Source organism: Dendropsophus ebraccatus, chromosome 7 (genome assembly GCF_027789765.1).
Source record: "Dendropsophus ebraccatus isolate aDenEbr1 chromosome 7, aDenEbr1.pat, whole genome shotgun sequence".
Classification (NCBI taxonomy): Eukaryota; Metazoa; Chordata; class Amphibia; order Anura; family Hylidae; genus Dendropsophus; species Dendropsophus ebraccatus.
The window spans coordinates 42,950,505-42,972,798 of record NC_091460.1 but is presented as its reverse complement, the minus strand read 5'-3'; the positions used below and the strand labels follow the sequence as shown (position 1 = coordinate 42,972,798).

General features: G+C 43.5%; 1 protein-coding gene across 1 annotated transcript in view; it reads left to right on the top strand.

The window, feature by feature from the left end:
- Positions 1-22,294, top strand: part of LOC138797364 (solute carrier family 2, facilitated glucose transporter member 9-like) — a 133,337-nt gene that overhangs the window by 1,262 nt on the left and 109,781 nt on the right. Inside the window, exons 2-3 of the mRNA XM_069977412.1 lie at positions 20,038-20,139; positions 21,495-21,570. Of these exons, the coding sequence (XP_069833513.1) occupies positions 20,041-20,139; positions 21,495-21,570 (175 nt within the window). The 5' untranslated portion in view covers positions 20,038-20,040. The remainder of the gene's footprint in view (positions 1-20,037; positions 20,140-21,494; positions 21,571-22,294) is intronic.

Genomic DNA, 22,294 nt, shown 5'->3' with positions numbered 1-22,294 from the left:
AAAAACACTCCCCTAGAGGGAATTCAAAAAAGTAAAAAAAGCTTTTAAAAATAAAAAGTATTTTTCCTATTTTACAAGAAAAGAAAGGAGTATATTAGGTATCTCTGCGTGCGTATTTGTCCGAACTATGAAAATATAATGGTTACTTATCCTGCACGATGAGTTCACAAGAGTTTCACAAGAATTATATTGCTTTAGGAAGTCATTTATTTTTGCTAGTTCTACCTAGATCAATTTTCTAGTGAAAATGGATCTATAGGAACAATCCTTTGTTTCATGTGTTCATGGTTTTATAGGAGATATTTATAAGGGAGTTAAATACCCAATAACAGAGGCTAGAGAATCATTCCCATGATAACCTATAGATGACCTTGGTGCTCCACCTAGGATGACCTCTATGTAAGCAGAGGCTTCAACCAACCATTCTCTTAGAGTTTAATCAAGTTTTTTAGCCTTTTGCCACGTTGATTCCCATATGTTCTCTGCTCCAACAATGCTGAAGTTCATTGATGTCATTCTTTATTTACTCCTGTGTACAATATACAACGTGCCATGATTTGTGAGAGGAACACTGCGCCGTCTGTGAACTTTTGCCATGTCTCTGTGGATCACAATATTTATATCTTATTTTTGTCACAAAGACATTGCACACCTTAGATAAAGTAAACATATTTGTTGTTAAAGCTTTGTGCTGTAACATGTGAGCTGGATAGGAAAGAAATGTGATGGCAAGCACTGAGTTATTGATGTGCGGAATCTTGGTAGTTGCACTATGAGCCTAGAGGTCATATACGGTAGATGTCTGGCTGATGACTGGGATTTGTAAGTATATGCCAGAACTACTTATGACCCGCATATGTATAGTCTAACGTGACCAATTCATGGTTGGAGACTTTTTGTGATATAATGACAAGACTTTGGAGTGTGGTTGGCATGAAAAATTGTGTCCTGCCCCACCTACTGGTTGGCTAAGCAAGCAACTGCAGCAAGTGATCAGAGGAACTGTGGCACAGCTGGACCAGGTTCTGTTAGAACAGTGGCAGCAGGGGAGCTAGGAAGATGAGTACAGGGTTTCTTTCTATTTTCCACAAGCCCAAGCCTAAATACATATAAAAATATCCCTTGAATATTGCCTTATATGGTTAACAAAAATAGAATGTTAAGTAAAATTGTCTGCATTTGAGTTTTATAGGAGTCTTTTTTCTTGTAATTTTAAATAAAGTCCTGCATTGTCCTTGCACAGGATAGGCACAGAGCCGGAGGTAGCCTTGTGTAGGCCCAGTGTTACCAGGTTATTTGAAATAGGAGGCAAGTTAAGGGGTTAAGAGGAGTAAATTAAAAGGGATGTAGAAGGGCCAATAAGGGGTTAAGGACAAGTCAAATATGAGATGGAAAGGAGGGGAGGGGGCTGTTAGGTTACTCACTGGGAGGAGTGATGGGTGTGTTGGTAAGAGAAGGACCAGTTAGAGGGATGGTACTCCCCCCCCCACTTCTTATCACGTATGATTGGGAGATACAGTATTGTTCCCACTGGAGGAGGACCTGGGGAACAGTGGTGGAATTGCAGTACCATTTTCCATTAGATTTTAAGCTCCCGAGTCTGCGAGGTGCAGCTGGGGGAAGGTTTCAGTACTGTTACTGCTGGATGGCACTCTGTCAGACCTCACTAGATTTTGAACCTTTAATAAGTTTTTTGTGATATGTAATTTATACTGTTCTATTAAATAGAGAGGCTGTTATGGCCATTTATTCCAACCTTAACTTAGTGTCTTTTGATTTTGTTGGTATAGTTGGAAGAGAAAAAGGGTGAGGGATAGGGGGTAAAATGGGAAGGTGGGGGGATGGGTGTTTTATTAAAGGAAGGGTCAACACAGCCGAAGAGGGCTCAGCAATACCCTGAGTTATGTGAGGACTAGGTCTGATAAAACAGAAAAGCAGAACTTTTTTTTACTTTGTTCAGTTTGATTGCTGCTATTTTCTGGAGGAATTTGTGCAGTTGTTTAAAGTGAATACAAGCATACAGTATACCTGCTGTGATAACCCCATGTAAAACTTCCCGCAATGACAGCAGATTAACTTGTCTCTCACATCTGCTGCTGGCACATTGCTTTCAGGAGACACACTGTCAATTAAATGTTTCAGTATTTGAGTGGAAAGTTTTGTATCTTGTTCTGTATCCTTTCAGGTACAGATATGAAAGGAGCTCTAAAGAAGTTTTATAGTACATAGGTTATATATTGAAGAATGAGCCACTAGTTGTGTTACAATGCCAGCACCAAAATGGGATGTAATTTTGCAATCTATTAAAATTATATACTAGAGCTCTTCCTTTTTCATAGACGTTGGAGGGATGTAATTTCTTCTGACTCAGCCCAAAGATCCGTGGCCTGAGCTTCACCTGCCACAAATTTGCAGACTCTGTTTGATGTGTAAGTGTTGAAGCACCTTACGCACCAGCAGGGCCAGTTTTAGACTAGATCGGGCCCTGGGCAAAGTTGAAGATGGGGCCCCAAATGCTGAAATATTTTAGCAACAATTTAAGGTCCCCATACATTTTACTCTTTTGTTGGTGGTACCTGTTACTCCTGGTGGGTTCAGCCATCAGTGTAAGGTGTATGGGCTCTCTGGACAGTCCTCTGACAGATGATATCAGTGGACATAGGGGGTCGGGCTTGATGGAAAATCAACGCCCAACCTCTTTGTTCTCAGAGAGATAAGCCGCCATCAGATCTGTATGGCTATGGCTTTCCCCTCTCATAGAGAACACAGAAACACTCAGATGTGCCAAATTTCTGTGTATGGGGAGGACGGGACCGGATGGGAGAGATAATTGTCAGCTGAAGGATTGTTCAGCCAGCAGTTATTGGAAGTGTACGGCCACTTTTAAGGCCGTATTACACGGCCTGATATTCCGCAGAAGTGAGCTCGAATCTGGTAGAATGGAGCTCGCTTAGAGAGCCTACTACATGGCTCTTTTATGATGCAGCAAAAGCTATGGAGGAGATTTATCAAACTGGTGTAAAGAAGAATTGGCTCATTTGCCCCTAGCAACCAATCAGATTCCACCTACTTAGAATATGAGTAATGAAAGGTGGAATCTGATTGGTTGCTAGGGGCAACTGAGCCAGTTTCACTTTACACCATGTTTGATAAATCTCCCCCTATGTGTACATATACAGTATATCATTAGTGATATGTGTGCAATCCTTGCTGTATATAGTAAACAATAAAGATATATACTACCTGATCACGTTCCCCGGTGTCCTCAGGCCTTGACTGTCATATATACTACCTGATCATTTTCCCTGGTGTCCTCACAGAGCGATATCGTCCTGATTCGGACAATTTTCGCTCCATGTATTAGGGCCCTTAGTTCAGAAGGTTACATGCCGGGACTGCCGCTATATGCCAGGACTGCCGCTACATGTCAGGACTGCCACTACATGCCGGGACTGCCCCTACATTCTGGGACTGCCGCTACATGCCAGGACTGCCGCTACATGTCGGGACTGCTCCTACATGCCAGGACTGGCGCTACATGTCGGGACTGCCGCTACATGCCGGGACTGCCCCTACATGCCGGGACTGCCGCTACATGTCGGGACTGACGCTACATGTCGGGACTGCCGCTACATTTTGGGACTGCCGCTACATGTCAGGACTGCCCCTACATGCCAGGACTGCCGCTACATTCTGGGACTGTCTCTACATGTCAGGACTGCCCCTACATTCTGGGACTGTCGCTACATGTCAGGACTGCCCCTACATGCCAGGACTACACTACATTCTGGGACTGTCGCTACATGCCGGGACTTCCGCTACATGTCAGGACTGCCACTAGTGGTGTAAACACAAGAACTATTTATATGAATTGCTTTAAAAAAATAAAATAAAAAAATCACTATAATCAGGACCAAATATTACCTCCATACCGTTATTGAAGAAAACACACTATATATAGGCCAATATTACCACCATAAAGTGACCGCCCTATAATGACTCTATATACACTATATACTGACCAATATTACCGCCATAAAGTGACCGCCCCATAATGACTCTATATACACTATATACAGACCAATATTACCGCCATAAAGTGACTGCCCCATAATGACTCTATATACACTATATACAGACCAATATTACCGCCATAAAGTGACCGCCCCATAATGACTCTATATACACTATATACAGACCAATATTACCGCCATAGAGTGACCACCGCATGACTCTATATACACTATATACAGACCAATATTACCGCTATAGACTGACCACTGTATAATGACTATACACTGTATACATACCAATATTATGTGGCGGTCACTCTATGGCTGTACTATTGGTCTGTATATAGTGTATATATAGAGTCATTATGTGGCAGTTAATCTATGGCAGTAATGACTCTATATATACACTATATACAGACCAATGTTACCGCCAAAGACTGACCACTACATAATAACTCTATATACACACTATATACAGACCAATATTACCGCTATAGACTGACCACTGTATAATGACTCTATATACACTGTATACATACCAATATTATGTGGCGGTCACTCTATGGCTGTACTATTGGTCTGTATATAGTGTGTATATAGAGTCATTATGTGGTGGTCACTGTATGGCGGTAATATTGGTCTGTATATAGTGTCATTATGTGGTAGTCAATCTATGGCAGTAATGACTATATATACACTATATACAGAGCAATATTAATGCCAAAGAGTGACCGCTGCATAATGACACTATATACAGACCAATATTACCGCCATACCGTGACCACCACCTAAGGACTGAATACCACCTTATTTTTTTTCTCAATAAAATACACCATATTGCCTTATATACATAGGAGCTGCAGCCAATCACCGGCCTCAGTGGTCACCTGCAGCAATTACATAGGACTGATGAGGCCAGAGAACGGCTGCAGCTCCTATACACAGTCTATTCACCTCAACACTTGGGGTCAGCAGTGCTTATACACACACACACTATAATATATATATATAATAGTATAATATATAATATATACATACATACACACACACACACACACACACACATCCATGAAAACACATTAAACAGATTCAAACCATCCAGTCGATACATTATACACATGACATGTAGCACACACTACATTCATCAATTATACACTTATGCGATGCCCTGGCCCCTGGGGGCCACTTCCGCAGTGCTGGTGTTATGAGCGGGCAATGACCGGGGCAGCTGCAGGGGTTATACTTGTCACGGTATAGGCCTGAGGGCAGCACCGCTGTAGGGACGGTCTGTGGAATCTGCGGGTGATGATGGGCATGCGATTCTTCGCTGCACCTAGTAAGGGCACCAGTTAGTGGACACCAATGCCAGGGTTCAGTAACAGCGGTTTTATTATAGATGAGGTAACTAGTAGCAACAGTTCTGTCTGGATGCAACCGGGTATATAGCAGGCTTTGACAAATAAAGCAGGAGTGGTGCTGCATAGGCTGTGAGAATACGTGCCGGATGATGGGAGTAGGAGTATGAGAGAAATAGCGTTGCTGGGTGGATTAGCTTGAGAATAATACTTGCTGTGAATCCTTGCAGCGATGAGGAGAGATAACAGAATGACACCCAGATGAGAGAGAAGAATCCGGTCACCCGAGCAGGCAGATACAGCCGAAGACTTGAATACAGCAGCAGACTCAGTCACTCTTCTGAGGGAGAGGACAGAACAACACAACCTCCTTGCTTGAAAACAGGGGCTGAACTGACTTGTCAGCAGGAAGTGGGAGGTCACATGGTTGCTCCTGGCCAGAGCTAGTCGGCCATTGGAGGAACCATGGTTACAGGTCACGTGATCAACAGCCTTGCATACCACTGTACAATGCAATAATACACAGGAATACATGAGAATACACATGAGAATGCACATTACTAGAGAATACTAGGGGAAAACCAGCAGCAGTTGCAGTGCAAACACTTACCAGAACAGGCATTGACACAGCAAGAGAAATGGCCACAATAGGAGTAGTAGTCTGCATGTTCTGGGACACTGCATACCTCCCTAGCAAGTTTGAGCCGACCTCGGCGAATCTAGAAGGCAGCAACCATGAATAGACTGGACAATCAAACAACAGGAATGAATGATGAGAGTGAGTGTGATGAGGTGTGTGTTTCCCACGCCCAAGGCACAGGTGAGAAGAGAGAGAGGATGAGAAACCCTAGTGGCAGGACTTCACCTAGGGGTGCCTAACGTACTCTGGCGACCAGGTAGCTAGTGCGTGAACCATCTGACGTGTAAGCCAGGACAACTTAACTGCTGGCGGGTGACCCTCAATATTCCAGCCAGTTAGACAGTAGGTTTTCTGTTAAATGTGTTACCCTACTGGAGGAGAACGTGAAGACCTGTGTACTATCTTGGCGTGTTTGTGAAATGTCTTGGATACCTGAAAGAGAATGGAACAAAATAATAAAAGCAAGCATACATCTGGGCGCCCATGCATACGGGTCAATCATACAACACAATTACTCAATAGGCCAAACACACGAAAGGGTATCCAAGGTGCAATATGTATGGACCAGTGTGAATGTTAAGTAAGACTATGTGTGATTACTACTGTGTTGGGACAAGACAGAGGTGAACAAATACTGGAAACAAAAGGAAAGGAAACACAAGGGACAACAAATACTGCGAGGTCTTGAGGAGAACTGGCTCACATGAATCTGAATGAAAATCTGAGAAAAATCTGAATGAAAATCTGAGAAAAATCTGAATGAAAATCTGAGAAAAATCTGCATACGAACTGGCTCAACTAAATCTTTCCAGCTATAGATATGATAATAATACACAATACTGAGACTGGATGAGAAAATACACTCCTACATAAACTGGACTTTCTCTGAGGTATATGTAAACTGACTTCTCTTACTCAGAGGAGGAGCTATCTGACTTAGACACTGGAAAATATACTGTTTTACAAAAGAGGCACTCTACTCTGAGGCAATCTATGTAACCTTGTGCTTACTCAGAGGAGGAAATACAAAGACTTCGATAACACTGGAATGCAATAGTACAATAAGTGCAATAATGAAATAAGTGCAATAATACCCTGTGTGGAACACACAATCACAGGAAAGTGCATTAGGAAGGAATGGGTTAAGTGTCTCTGTTAGGTAGAGTCTCTTTTAGGCAATTAGACATCGTCCATGTAAAAGGCTCTGGGACAGGCACTAGAGAACTTTTTGTTATGGTAAGGCTACGTTCACACAGAGCAAAAGGAGCGGATTACGCAAGGAAATATTTCCGCCTGAAATCAACTGACGCTGAATTCCGAGCAGAATATAAGCAGAATGCAAGCAGAATCCCTGCGTATTCTGCTAGGAAAGTGTTCAGCTCGTAATCAGCTCTTGACAAATTCAGCGCGGAATACTCGAGGAATCCGCGCTGAATCCGCATGCATTCAGCGCTGAAATTCAGCGAGTATTTGGTGAGTAAACTAGACTATACCAGAACATATACTAGAATCCTCCTCCCCCCCCTTTTCCCCATTTCCGCGCTGATTCAGCGAGTAATTTCCGCTTGTATTCCGCTTGTATTCCGCGCTGAATCCGCGCTGAATCCGCGCTGAAACAGAAAATCAGAGCCCCATTGATTTGTATAGGCTTCCGCTAGCGGAAGAATGAACATGTTCATTCTTCTGGCGGAAAGCGGATTAGTTCAGTGCGGAAATTCCACTGTGTGAACTGCAGAGCAGAATTTCCATTCAACACAATGGAAATTAGCTCTGCACCTATTTTAACGGCTGAAATTTCAGCACTGATTCAGCGCAGAAATTCAGCTGCTTTTGCTCAGTGGGAACGAGCCCTAAGTGTCCATCAGCTGATGGCTGGTTAGTACAGGAAACTTGGTCACGAGGACCAGGCACGAACCTTAAACATTGCATAGCAGGAACCTGAAACAAAACAGTTAGACAACAAAAACAGTTTAAGGGCTCTGGTCTCTGTAAGGACACTTAGCAGAAATGTCCTGAAGGACCCTGAGTAGGCTTCTTCTTTTTCTTCTTCCACGGATAGCGATAGCGTGAAGGGCCTGGAGCAGAAGCATCACTGGATGCCGTAGTGACTACAATGCTGGGCGCCACCGTGGTGATAGGAGAGATGATGGGGGCCACATGATAGGTGACGGTCGTGGTAGAAGAGGCAGCCTTAGCCACAGCAGTGGGGGCAGTAGAGGGGACTGCGGTAGTAGACGGGCCCGCTGTAGTGGAAGCTGCAGGAGTAGCGCTAGGCATAGCGGTGGCAGCTGTAGTGGCAGGCAACAGGGCAGCGAGTGCCTGCTGAATGTCCTCGATCAGCTGCATAATCTTAGGCCCCGGCCCGAGCATCCATTGCGGCAGGGGCGGCGAATCACGCCCTGGAGGTTGCCACAGACCCGGGGATATGAAGGCCTTAGCAGAGTTCTCCCCTTTAGGGCCAGGGACTGAGGACAACAGAGTCGGTCCACTTACAATCTGTTCGCTGTCCGGTGATGAGGACCCTCCGGTACAAGAAGCGAGGTCAGCGGTGCTGGAGTGACCGGGTCCCAGAGAAATGCTGGTCTCAGGTATGGGCCCCTCATTCTGATCAGCAGAGGCCGGGATGAGGGCCCGGCGAAGACTTCCATCGTCCGGCGGGGCAGCGGCCCAGCTGGTGTCGCTGTAGGATGGGAGCGGTGCTAGCAGGCAGGCAGGATTGCTCTCCGGCAGCTCCGGCATCACTGGTGCTGCGGCTGCAGGCAAAAGTTTCTCAGGGGCCGCCATCTTGTCACGCTCTGGCCGGAACTTGTAGCAGGAAGGGGAGGAGCACCAGGCTGGAGGATCAGGTTCCAGAATCTGCCCAGCAACAGTGACGTCATCCGGCCCAGGCAGCCAATCAGGAGCAGCCAATGGAAAGTCTATGGCGCCGGACGATTCCCGCGCTTTGGCAGCATGGGTGTTAACCCCCTCCTCACCGGGGTATGGCGTAGCCAGAAATTGAAGAAGACGGCGGCCATCTTGTGTACTGTTTAGGGCCCGGAACACTTCAATCACCCCCATAGTAATCGGCAAAGTCTCTGGGGGGTTTCAGTACAGTTTTGGGGCTCTTAAAGTTTGTACAACACAGTCTTTAATCCTGTTCGTGACGCCAAAAATGCGATGCCCTGGCCCCTGGGGGCCACTTCCGCAGTGCTGGTGTTATGAGCGGGCAATGACCGGGGCAGCTGCAGGGGTTATACTTGTCACGGTATAGGCCTGAGGGCAGCACCGCTGTAGGGACGGTCTGTGGAATCTGCGGGTGATGATGGGCATGCGATTCTTCGCTGCACCTAGTCAGGGCACCAGTTAGTGGACACCAATGCCAGGGTTCAGTAACAGCGGTTTTATTATAGATGAGGTAACTAGTAGCAACAGTTCTGTCCGGATGCAACCGGGTATATAGCAGGCTTTGACAAATAAAGCAGGAGTGGTGCTGCATAGGCTGTGAGAATACGTGTCGGATGATGGGAGTAGGAGTATGAGAGAAATAGCGTTGCTGGGTGGATTAGCTTGAGAATAATACTTGCTGTGAATCCTTGCAGCGATGAGGAGAGATAACAGAATGACACCCAGATGAGAGAGAAGAATCCGGTCACCCGAGCAGGCAGATACAGCCGAAGACTTGAATACAGCAGCAGACTCAGTCACTCTTCTGAGGGAGAGGAAAGAACAACACAACCTCCTTGCTTGAAAACAGGGGCTGAACTGACTTGTCAGCAGGAAGTGGGAGGTCACATGGTTGCTCCTGGCCAGAGCTAGTCGGCCATTGGAGGAACCATGGTTACAGGTCACGTGATCAACAGCCTTGCATACCACTGTACAATGCAATAATACACAGGAATACATGAGAATACACATGAGAATGCACATTACTAAAGAATACTAGGGGAAAACCAGCAGCAGTTGCAGTGCAAACACTTACCAGAACAGGCATTGACACAGCAAGAGAAATGGCCACAATAGGAGTAGTAGTCTGCATGTTCTGGGACACTGCACTTACATTCATACACATTACACACTACATGTACAGTATACTTACTCCCTCTAGCATGCTGGGTGTATTGGTGAATCTCCCTCATGTTCGTTGCAGCAGCAGGCTGTCATCCTCACCCGGCAGCCCTCTCCTTAATCGTCCCGACAGCTCCACACCAGAAGGAGGAAGTCACGTGCAGTAAGAGGAGCTGGAGGGAGGGGGAGCAGACAACAGACCAGCGCAGCAGCCAGGGATCATTCACAGACGCTGCAGGACCCTGTCTGTGCTCTCCTCACCTACTGGAACTGCGGTAGGGGGCCCCAGGGGGATGGGGGCCCTGGGCATTTGCCCTGCTTGCCCCCCCTAACGCCGGCCCTGCGCACCAGAGCCAGGAGACCCAGAAGGTCACCTTCTGCAGACCGCCATATCAGAAGCCAGACTGCCCTGATGGGGGTTGTGGATCTTTCTGCTGGTATCGTAAGCTACACACCTGCTAAACACAATTTAATACACAAGATGGCAGATGCAAAGCCTTCTTCCATTTACCAACAGCTCAAAGGGCACAGTTGTACAACAATTTTCTCGGCCTCTCTAGAGCCAAAGACCGATACTAGGCAAGAGCCAAGTTGTATTATCCATCATCATACATCCACCAGACGGAGCATCAGCAGCAGCCAAATCCAGAGCAGCAGCAAACACCTCCACAACAGCAGCCTCATCTGTTGCAACAGGAGCAGCTTTGGCTGACCCCAAGTCCAACATTTTTTTTTTTATGAGTGATTAATTTAAGTGTTAATGTGGTTCTACTTCCCTTACTTTGTGTTTTTTTTATACTGTGGTTTTATTTTTATCTTGCAGTTTATAATTTGTTTTCAGGCACTGCTAGCTGTCATATAATAATCAGCAAAATTGTCAAGCTTCCCAGTAGAAACTCAGAAAGCAGAAAGCAGTGAGGCAAAAGAGCTCCCAGTGGCCATCACGATATGCAGCCATAATATAGGTAATACAATGTGGCTGTGTAATGGACGTGTAATCCTGGCTATATATATATATATATATATATATATATATATATATATATATATATATATTGTGGACATGTCACTGGAGATGTGTTCGAGGGGGTGTACATCTCACCTAGGCTGATGCGTAGTGTGAGGTGGTAAGTCCAGGAGGGATCTGTTGCTCAGCAGTGCTATGCTGCTGAGTTATTATTTATTTTTACCGGGCCTGGATTTACTGGAATGGTGGATAGGTTGGTAGTGGGATCTGCCATTCCCTCCCCCTCGATCCAGTATGGGTTTTGGGATCAGGTGAGCTCTGATCCCAATCAGCCTGAGAAGGCAAAAGGTGAGCTCAGTGTGCAGGGGACTCTCTCAGCCAGGAGTGAACAGCCTGCATGCTGTTTGGTGAGAGCTGGGAAGACAGCCGCTGCTGGGGCCTGTTCACACCCCGCAATATTACCTGCCCAGTGAAGTGACAGAGAGGTAACCTGTTGTATTAGTAAGCGCCCAGACGGGCAGGACTTTTTGTTTTGTTTATTATCAAGGCACGGTGTTGCTGTATTTATGTTGCTGGACCGTTTATGCTACAAATAAACACCCAAGCTGTTTTAAGTCCAAGTTTGCTGCCTGAACTGTGTCCTAACACACCATCCCCCGGGAAGATCCCTACAATATATATATATATATATATATATATATATATATATATATATATATATATATAATTTTATTTATTATTTATTTTACATAACTATTAACTCACAAAGAATTTGCTCCAAAATCTACACAGTTTATATTGTTACTTGTCAGATCGGGTACAAGCGGAAACAGTGCTTATTAGTGTAACTGAGGGAATATCCCGAAAGCATATTACACAGTTCAATGCCTGAACGTCAACCTTTATCAATCGCATCTTGGGTTTCAGGACAACTCACAACTCCTTTGTTTTCCTAAATATAAACCTGAAGTAACTTTCCAGATGCTAAGAATGATGTCAAATGATGTGATTTGTGAGTCCTACAGAGATTAGATAAATTGTATTAATATCGGGTTGTTGGGCCTCATTTGTCATGATTTACACCTGGAATAAGATGTAAATCACGGCTCTGAAGTGGTGTGGATTTATGTGCCTACCTCTTAGTATATCTGGCGGGATGAATGGGGGGCAAGGCCTAATTTAGGACTACTGTCCATCAGTCTTAATGATTCTTCATTGATCCAGAAGCAGGCAAAAAAATCTTTAAGGTAGAAGCCAATTTTCCTCATCTAAAAAAAAATCCTGACTCTACATCTGTCAATCAGACTTAATGCCTGGATCAACAATCCTTCTGTACACTCTAGTGACTGTATATTATACTGTTATTACATTCCGGAACTGCATCCCTTGTAGTGAGTTCACTATAACAACTACCTCGTGCAGAGAGTCTCATAGTCTTACTGCTCTTACAGTAAAGACTCCCCTTTCATAGAGGATGACCTTTTGTTTTATATACATTCCTGGGTATTAATAGATCATAGGAAAGATCTGTGTATTGACCTTTACACATTGTTATTAGGTCACCCCTTAACCCCTAAATAACCCACAGCAGCATGCATCCTCCCTCCCTCCCCCTCTCCAACTTTTGAGCTTTCCAGGAAAAGTATAATAAAGGAAAAAAAAGGTACCGTTAGTTTTAGATCAGTAGGACCTAACAGCGGATGCAGAATTTTGGATACAACACTACCGGCAAGCTGCTTGTGCCCTCTTGACTGTGATTGCCATCCCATCCAGCATGTGAGACAGTGCTTCCTGTGCTGGGTGGGGCTTCAGTCACAGTAAAATGGGCAGGGGGTCAGTGAGGACACAGTGACTGGTCCTGCCCTCTATAGGTGAACGGTACACAGCAGTATTTTAACTTCTTTTATTTCTATACAAGCATGTTGCTGGTTCTGAAACCAAAACTCCGCTCAAAGGTTTCCTTTCAGTTCCGAAGACGTAAATAAGTGTGTATTAAAATGTACTCATAAAAATGCTAACATTTCTGTTCCTTTTCAATCCAGAGAAGTGCGCGATACATTGTATAGAAAGTAAGTGTCTGGGGTCCAATCACTTGACAATATCAATGCGTCCTGAAGTAATCTGGCATCCTATTACACTCAGAATGAGCATATCAGTCACAATACCAGAGCAGTATAGGAAATTCCCATCTTATCTGTCTTGAAGACACCTACGTCATTGGAGCTTATTACAGCCTCAGCCGTCATCCCGCCCTTTATGTTCTTGCATTATACATGTCTACTTACTAGTTCAAATGAAACTAAGATTCCTGTCAGCTTGAAGCTTCTAAGGATTCATATGGGATTAGAATGAAATAAACATTTAATCATATAAGAGATTAAAGTATGAGGTTCATCAATTAAGAATGTAATATAATAATAATGGAACATGTAACATGACACCCAGTTATTGAAGAACTCTTCACTCCTCAAGGACACAGTGATGTGCTTTATGGTTGACTGAATTAGGCAGAAGTATTTTGCTGTATTATTCTATGCGGTTGTGGAAGCACATTGGTTATTATGACAGCAATAGGTGCAAATATTGCAGAACTATGATTTCCACATCCATAGGAACAATGCTGAGACAAGGAGTATCAATATGCAAAAAGGTCCACCGAGCCTTAGTTACGAGTCTCACAAAACCAACATATTAAGTGGTCCCTTCAGTCAATATGCAATTCCATTAAGAGTTTGATGATGTGACCAGGGAAATACCAAAACCAGGTATCTATCCACAGACAGCTGTTTCAGGGTGTTGCCCCTCATCAGTGTGGAGCAGAATTCTGGCTAGGTAGAAGCAATGCCTATGCTGGGGAGATACTCGCCTAGAGCACCACCGACAGCCAACCTGGTTAAGTGTAATAGCTGGCAATCGCTAGCACTGGAAATCCTGGGCACTTGCCCTGGATCCCCGATGCAAGCAGGCTCAACTTGCAAGAGAAAGATGGCTCCTCACCTCAGTGCTGTAAGGGGTGAGCAGTGCAGGAACTCAGAGTCTGCCCTGGCTCTGACGCACACACAATGGCTTCTTTTTTCATGGAGGGGGAGCAGGCACTGATTGTGAGGCAGCGAGGGTTTCATTGTTTTGTTTTGATTTTGCTTAGTCTACTTACAGTGGAGCATCTACCTATTGAGAGTACTAGTTACCTACTGGGGGGAACCTAACTACCTATGGGAGCACCTGGCTATATACTGGAAGGCACCTATAAACACATGGGGAGGAGACACCTGACTACCTACAGGAGGGTTACTACCTACTGGTGGTAAAATACCTACTAAGCAGCTAACTATTGATGGGCACCTGGCTCTTCTGTGAATCCGTTGGCAGAGGTGCTAGCTGTATGAATTAGACCTTAGACATGCTCAGTTAAACTGAAGCCCAATTTGAATGGAAAATCAAAGGAGAACCAGTGTTTCTAGCTTCATTGATTAGCGAATGGATCAGAAAGACTGTTTACCATAAAACTGCTGTATAATGAGAAGAGGCGTTGATGTAATTTATTACCTTGTTTACTGAAACGACAAAGTTACTAAAATTAGTTTCAGCCTTTTACATCACTTTATGGCTATTAAGCTTCCTTATTCGAACGATACCGTCAGGAAACTGACATCTATCAAATTTAGAAAATTAGAAAATCATCAGCCCTGATATGTTGAAGTCTAAATTAGGCTCTAAATAAAGCTCTTCTTGTTCTTCATCAGACTGACAGGGGTAATAGAATAGATAATGTATGGATTGGAAAAGGTGAGCAAATCCACTGGGAATTACTGTGCATGTGCAAATTATCAAATTGAGACCTTGAAGATTCTGTGTATAAGTTGCATGCTTTTCTTTTACAAGGTAGTGGTAAAAAATCCAAAATGGTGGGGTTCATATTCCAAAATTAAAGGTACCCATATACATGTAATAGCCATCAGTTAAATGTTTGTTCAGCCAACAGCTACAGTACCCCACCCAAACCCAGCGCTCATGTGTTCTGAATGGGGGTAGTATAGGTTAACCACTGCCAGACCCCTCTCTTGGTGGCTTAAAGGGGAATTTACTTCTATTTAAATATCTCAAGTCTTCCAGTACTTATCAGCTGCTATTTGTCCTGCAAGAAGTTGAGTATTCTGTCCAGTCTAACACAATTCTCTCTGCTGCCACCTCTGTCCATATCAAGAACTGTCCAGAGCAGAGAGCAAGAGATTTTCTACGGGGATTTGCTACTGCTCTGAACAGTTCATGACATGGACAGAGATGGCAGCAGATTTTTTTTGCTGGAGTACCCATTTAACTCTACAGGAACAAAAGGATTGGGCAGGTAATTTCCACAGCTGCCATCTGTCTGGAGGTCCCTATACACAAGACCAGAACCTCTGCCCCCTCCCTGTTGATGTGCTTATAGCAAAACCATAAATGGGTCCTTTCCTTAAGTGAGAATGATACCAAATATATAAAAATTCTATTGAAGTCAATAGGAGCTGAGGCTGCAGTACATTGGTGCCGCCGCTACACAAGAAATGAAGCCACCTGCTTCTAGCTCCATTCTCACTGTACTCTGTGGCAGTGGAGCCGGGTGTTGGCATTCTGCCGATCAACTATTCGTAGTCGATTCTGTGAATAGGCAATCAATTATTTTATCTTGGAAAACCTCACAAAGATATTCACAAAGATTTACGGATGAACTATGAGGACTGAATGTAAGGGTGTCATGAACTGCTAGGCAGTATATAAGATTTTCTGAGTTGGCAGGTGGGAGAAATTGGAAATTGAACATTTCAGAGGTGAAAGCAAACTCTGCCTTTAGTTTCACATGGACCTATAAATTTGGCCAGCTTATAGTCTATTGCAAGCAGTACTTTCCCAGACTAAAGCACTCATAAAGTACATTATCACCTATTCTTTATACTCTTCACAGGACATTACTACTTAAAGTGTTTCCTAAATCATGGCAAATAGCTCTTCATGGACTGATACAAAGTTTCTGATATAAAGTTTAGTATTTCTGTGATTTATATATTACTATATAAAGCCAACTTTCTGAGCTCATTTCCTTTGAAGGGGAAGTCCATGAAATAATAATTAAAAAAAAAACACAGAAAGGCAGGCGGATGTGGAAACATAATAAAGTAACTAACTAAAGTAATAAAGTGACTTAGCACCTATCCTCATGCCCCATAGCACTGCTCCCAGCTCCAGCTGATAGCCCCCGGCGCCTGCAGCTCTTACATCTGCAACGTCACTCACTCGGCTGATCAATTACCCGCTCAGCCAATCAGTTACTGGGGCTGGACACAGTTGTTGCAGCTGGAGCAGCCGGGTATGGGAAGTACCCGGATTCCAGACAAAAATAATAGCCGGCAGCTGCCAGTGAGGCCCGGGAGGGTTGAGGCACAAGGACTGGTAAGTATACTTTGTTTACTTGTTAATATTCTTTCATATTAACTGGTATCAGAAAATTAAATAGATTGTTAACTTACTTCTATTAAAAAATCTATTTAAAAAAGTCTTCCCATACTTTTTAGCTACTGTATGTCCTGCAGGAAGTGTTGTTTTATTTTTAGTCTGACACACTGCACTCTGCTGACATCTCTGGCCGATACAGGAACGCTGTGTCGGTTTTCTATAAATCCCTATAGAAAACTTCTCCTGCTCAGGACAGTTCCTGTCTCGGCTAGAGATGTCAGCAGAAAGCACTGTGTCATTTCCTGCAGGACATGTAGTAGCTAATAACTAGGGGAAGACTTGAGATTTTTTAATAGAAGTAAATTACAAATCTACATAACTTGATTGAATTCATTAAATTGATTTGAAAGAAAAAGATTTTTGCTGGACAACCCCTTTAAGCTGTTTATTTTGGCAAACAACCTTATATTGATAGAATACGTATTATTGGTGTCAGGAACTTACCTCACCAGGGTCCTGCGGCGCTCTCTTCTTGCTCGGCTGAGCCGAGTGACGTCACGGAGACGCCGGGGACGCCGCAGTCTCACATGACTGTCAGCCAGCCAGCACACAGCTGAGCGGCTCCTACTCAGGCTGGGTGACGGATCACTCTGCCACTCAGTGTGCAGTGCCGCAGCTGTTCCGTGGCTGGATTCAGTGGGCCGGACCAATCTGCCTTTGGTCCGGGCTCCTGATCCAGTGTAAGTCAAAGCCAGCTTCAAATCGCTGTCTATTAGGTTAATCCCTGGTCCCAGCTCCCCTAGTCTACTCCTGCGCTCCCCGTCCTAATTCCTGCTGACTGTCTGCTCGAGTTTTTGACCTCCCGTCTGACCCGTGACTTCTCTTTGCATTCTGATTTGGTACTGTGTTGCTCGTGTGGTTTAACATGGCTTTGTTCACGCTTCTATATTGTGTTTGTCTGTCGTGTTTTGTGTCCCACGTACTCAGTGCAGTGAACGTCTCTTTGGTTGTCCGCGACCGCCTAGGGTCGACTGAGACAATTAGGCAGGGACAGTGGGTGGTTCAGATCAGGGCCCACTGTCTGGTTGTGTTTGTTCCTCTCCTGACAATTGGTATATAAGTATTCTTGGTCTGCATTTCCTAGCTATTAAGAACACATTATGAATTAAGAATATATTACAATTGATGCAGCTCACAGTACATAAAGTGCAGGGTTGAGGTGACCTAAACATAGTCCTACCTCCAAAGGCGAGAAGAATATATAAAATTAATAACACGTTAGTCCTCTAAACCTTTTCGGTCAAACTCATTAAGATTTGCGGCTAAAATTTTAACGAATTTCATTAATACAGCCAAAACTAAAGTAGCTACAGTACTGGGACTGTTACAGAAGGGCGAATTTGTTAAAACATGTTGTTATAAAAGTGTTAAAACCAGTCCCGAGAGTGTGTTTCTGCAGAGCGGTCCGTGATAACAGCTGCAGTGCGTCCCCGTGGCGGTGTTATCCCATTCCCACGCTCTGCGTGGCCTCACTCTGGATTGCTGTTTTATGACCAACATAGTGGCGGCAATAAAGACAACGTAGTTAACGGAGCACCAACAGTTGTGCTGAGTCTATTGCTTTCAGTGATAAGGTGTTTATAGAGCGGGGCTCCAATTGAAAAGTCTGTGATGTATTTAGAGCAAGTCACATTTCAACTCCCTAATCACTTGGCAGTGTCTGTATAACGCCAAACATGTTTCTGGGTTTAGAATATAGTCCTTCCTCAGTGGCAATGTAAATAACATACTCATTTACATCAGACCCGTAATTGATGTTGGATATTGGGTATGTACAGTAAGGAGTCATCCAGAAGTGAGGCACAATTCTCAAACATCCCTGCAGACAGATATTGGCTGAGTGGGGTGACCCACAGTGTTGGTACGTTTACTTGGGGTGCGGTACTTGGAGCTGGTCCTCAAGCTGGTTAAGCAATTTGTGATGTTTCTTCTATGAGTAGGCAGTAACTGATTCATGGTAGAGCTCTATGGTAGAAAAATACTCCACCTGCCTCTCTCTGGTGTTGCTCTCAGTATTAGTGGGGTAGAAATTCAAATGCTCCTTACCGTTCTTCAGCCCTTTACAGAAAAGGAATATTACTTAGAGCAAGGCCCTGGTTGGAGAGTTGTAGCAGGAACATCCACATGAATGCTAAGCTGGTTCAGGATGATCTTTTGTCTTCTGTCTAACCTGAGACTAACCTGCTCACATATCAGCATGCACTCTCACTAGGGAGGATAGAGAGGATCATACCAGTGTGTGTGTGTGTGTGTGTGTGTGTGTGTGTGTGTGCGTGTGTGTGTGTGCGTGTGTGTGTGTATGTGTGTATGGATTAAAGGGGTAGTTCCCCAAAACTATTTTGCCAATCAATTGGTGCTACAAAGTGGCACAGCTTTTTTAATTTACTTCTATTAAAAAATCTTGTTATCCAATACTTATCAGCTGCTTTATGTCCTGCAGAAAATGGTGTATTCTTTCAAGTCTGACACAGTGCTCTCTACTGCCACCCCTGTCCATGTCAGGAACTGTCCAGATCAGTAGCAAATCCCCATAGAAAACTTCTTCTGCTCTCCAGACTGGAAAGTATACCACTTCCTGTGCGACATACAGCAGCTGATAAGTACTTGAAGACTTCAGATTTTTTAATAGAAGTAAATTACAAATCTCTGGCACTTTCTGGCACCAGTTGATTTGAAAGATTTTTTTTTTTTTAGTGAACCATCCCTTTAACAGTTACAGGTTCGGTAAAGTGTTAGTACAGAACATAGATTTGTAGTTATTCAAACAATATATTAGGCAATTGCACAAGGAACAATTTTATTATTTAGTCCTAAGCAATAATATCACTGTAACTGGTCCTTTACAAGAAGTACATAGTGTAAGCTGAGCATGGCTAGATGATGGTATCTGGGCATAACAGCAGTCTAGAGACTAACACTCTATGAAGGACACAGTAATAATGATACTGTGCATCTGCTATATCATGCACTGTCTCGCTTATGAACCATTTTTCTCAATACTTTTCATTCCATTAAACACATTTCTACAGTAATTTCCTTTTCCGCAGTTTCCTAGTACACTATCAATTATTTCATTCTCACCTCAGTAATTTGTGACAAACAGAATTCCAGTTTGTTGTTTGTTCTTTGCTTCATGTGATTTAGTTCATTAAAAAGTCTAGAAACACATCACAACTATACTAAAGTAGTTGGATCAACAGCAATTCTCTCTATTAGGCTGCATTATTAGTTTTGTGTTATGATTCTAGGGGCTAAGAAAAGCTCAGATAGTGTCACGGTACTGTATGAGTTATAATGGTGCTGATAACAATGGGTGATAGGTAATTGTTAGCATCATTGCTGTCCCCACCATTACCAAAAAAGATGAATGTGTTACTGATTGACCCCCCATGGTATCTGATCATCTGTCAATCTATGAGCTCATGATGACAAGTATGAACTTTCCTTCTGCTTCATTCCATCGGTTATGCCTAATGGTGTAAACTATGATTTCTATATGTGTTATCATCTGTTCTGTATCTCCAGGGAATGACAGTTGAAAAGCTTGGAAGAAGAGTTCTTCTTATTAGTGGCTTTGGATTGATGGCCCTGTCTTTTGGAATACTGACTATATCACTGACTTTCCAGGTAAGAATCTCCTGTATAAGGGTATGTGCACACTGAGGAATTCAGATGGAACCTCTGTCGTGGAATTCCCAGCTTGTGTACGCTCGCGGACTGCAGCGGGCACGCACGTCTCCGCCCGTGTCATAGACTCCATTCTATGCACGGGCGGATTCCGCCATACATCCAAAGAAAGATCAAGTTCATTCTTTGGACGGAGGAAGTAATCCGCCTTTGCATAGAATGGAGTCTATGACACGGGCGGAGATGCGCGCGCCCGCCACTATCCGCGAGCGGGCGCTAGGGACTGATTATGCGACGGACTTTCTGTCTAAATTACTCAGTGTGCACATACCCTATATTAGTAGAGTGACATATGATGCCGTAAAACTCATTTTTCACAATTATTTTTATGATGTTTCTGGACTGCAACATTTGCATGTAAGGGTAATAATATGTATAATAATAATATGTAGTCAACTTTATTGAACTTTAGGCTATGTTCACACACTGTATTGACAACGGCCATTGTTTGATGCTGCTAACAACAGCTACTGTCTTGCATGTTCACACCAGTTTCGGCCGGATGAACATTATTTTATTTCTATTCAGACTGGGGGCACTTTTGGGTGTTCCCGCAATCCAATTAAAGATGAACTCCGGTGGTGGGAGAGAGGGTGACACCAGACAGCTAATCAACATACATTACACAGTTATATAACTTGTGTGTTAATTAAGAAAAAAAATAAAACACCAGATTGCCCCTTTAAGCATTGCACACAATGTTAAGTATTACATTGTGTGCACAGCTATTTTCTACGGGGATGTTCACCAAACTGGTGCTGTAGAAAATAGACATGTTTATTATTGTCTGCGGCCACAGTTCAATAATGGGCGTAGTGTATACTGTGTGTATACAGTACACTACAGCCGTTGTTGCATTGAAATTTATACAAATGTATTGATTTCAGTACAACGGCCATTTTTTTCAGTGAAAAGAACAGCCGTTGTTAACTAAATTAATACATTGTGTGAACATAGCCATAGCCCCACCGCTGTGTCTCCCTCTGACATTACACATGCCTCCCAATAGTATTTTAAATTTAGAATGTAGACCCCCACTCCCTTCCCCGCCTTATTCCCAAATATTCAAATATTACTTAGAAAATGAGTTTGTAATGACAGAATACACTTTAGTGGAGCGGAATAACATTTTGTTATTGTGATTTTTTATAATTATAGATTATTATAGACTTCTGAGCCAAAAAATGCTGGGGGCAAATGAACCCAATGTTGGTTAACTTCATACCTGCTGTAGTTTCATGAATATATTTTATTTATATTTGTACCTTTTTAAATTATATTTCATGTATTAATAGGACCGTGCACCGTGGGTTCCCTACATCAGCATCGCCTGCATTCTGGGTGTAATTATAGCATTCTGCATTGGACCAGGTAAGCATTTCTGCTGATGGCAGCATATTATTTATCATGCTAAGTATGACAGTTCTTTGAGGGTGGCACGTGCTCCCTTTGACAGCATTTAATTTGGCGCAGCTGGAAAAAAAAAAGGCTTTTCATATGTCAATTTGTTGCTAAGAAATCAGAACATATTTAATTAAGATAATTAGATGGAGTCACTCTTACAATTTACTCTTATCAGGGATTGCCCGGAAAAGAAATGATGTTCACTAAATACATAGTATGTTTATAATTGAATTATGAAAAAAAACTGAATTTTAACTCTCCCCGGAATCCAGATTTGACACGGTCTGGGTTGGCAGTGTCAGACTTGCAGCTCTCCAGCTGTTGCACAACTACAATTCCTATTACGCCTGGACAATCAGACCTTTGGCTGTCCAGGTATGACTTGAATTGTAGTTTTGCAACAGCTGGAGGTCCACAGATTTGACACCTGTGTTCTGGGAGATGGTCTCTAGATATTTTTGCACACAGAAATAGTGTTAATTGTAAGGCTGAAACAGAGAAAGAGTAGGGTGGATCAGCTCACCTCACACCTGTGCAATTCAGTCCTTGGTTGCAGTACTGTAGATTATGGGTCTCCAAACTGTGGCCCTCCAGCATTTGCAATACTACATTTACCATCATGCCTGGACAGCCAACTCCAAAGGGCATGATGGGAATGTCCGGGCATGATGAGAATTTTGGTTTTGCAACA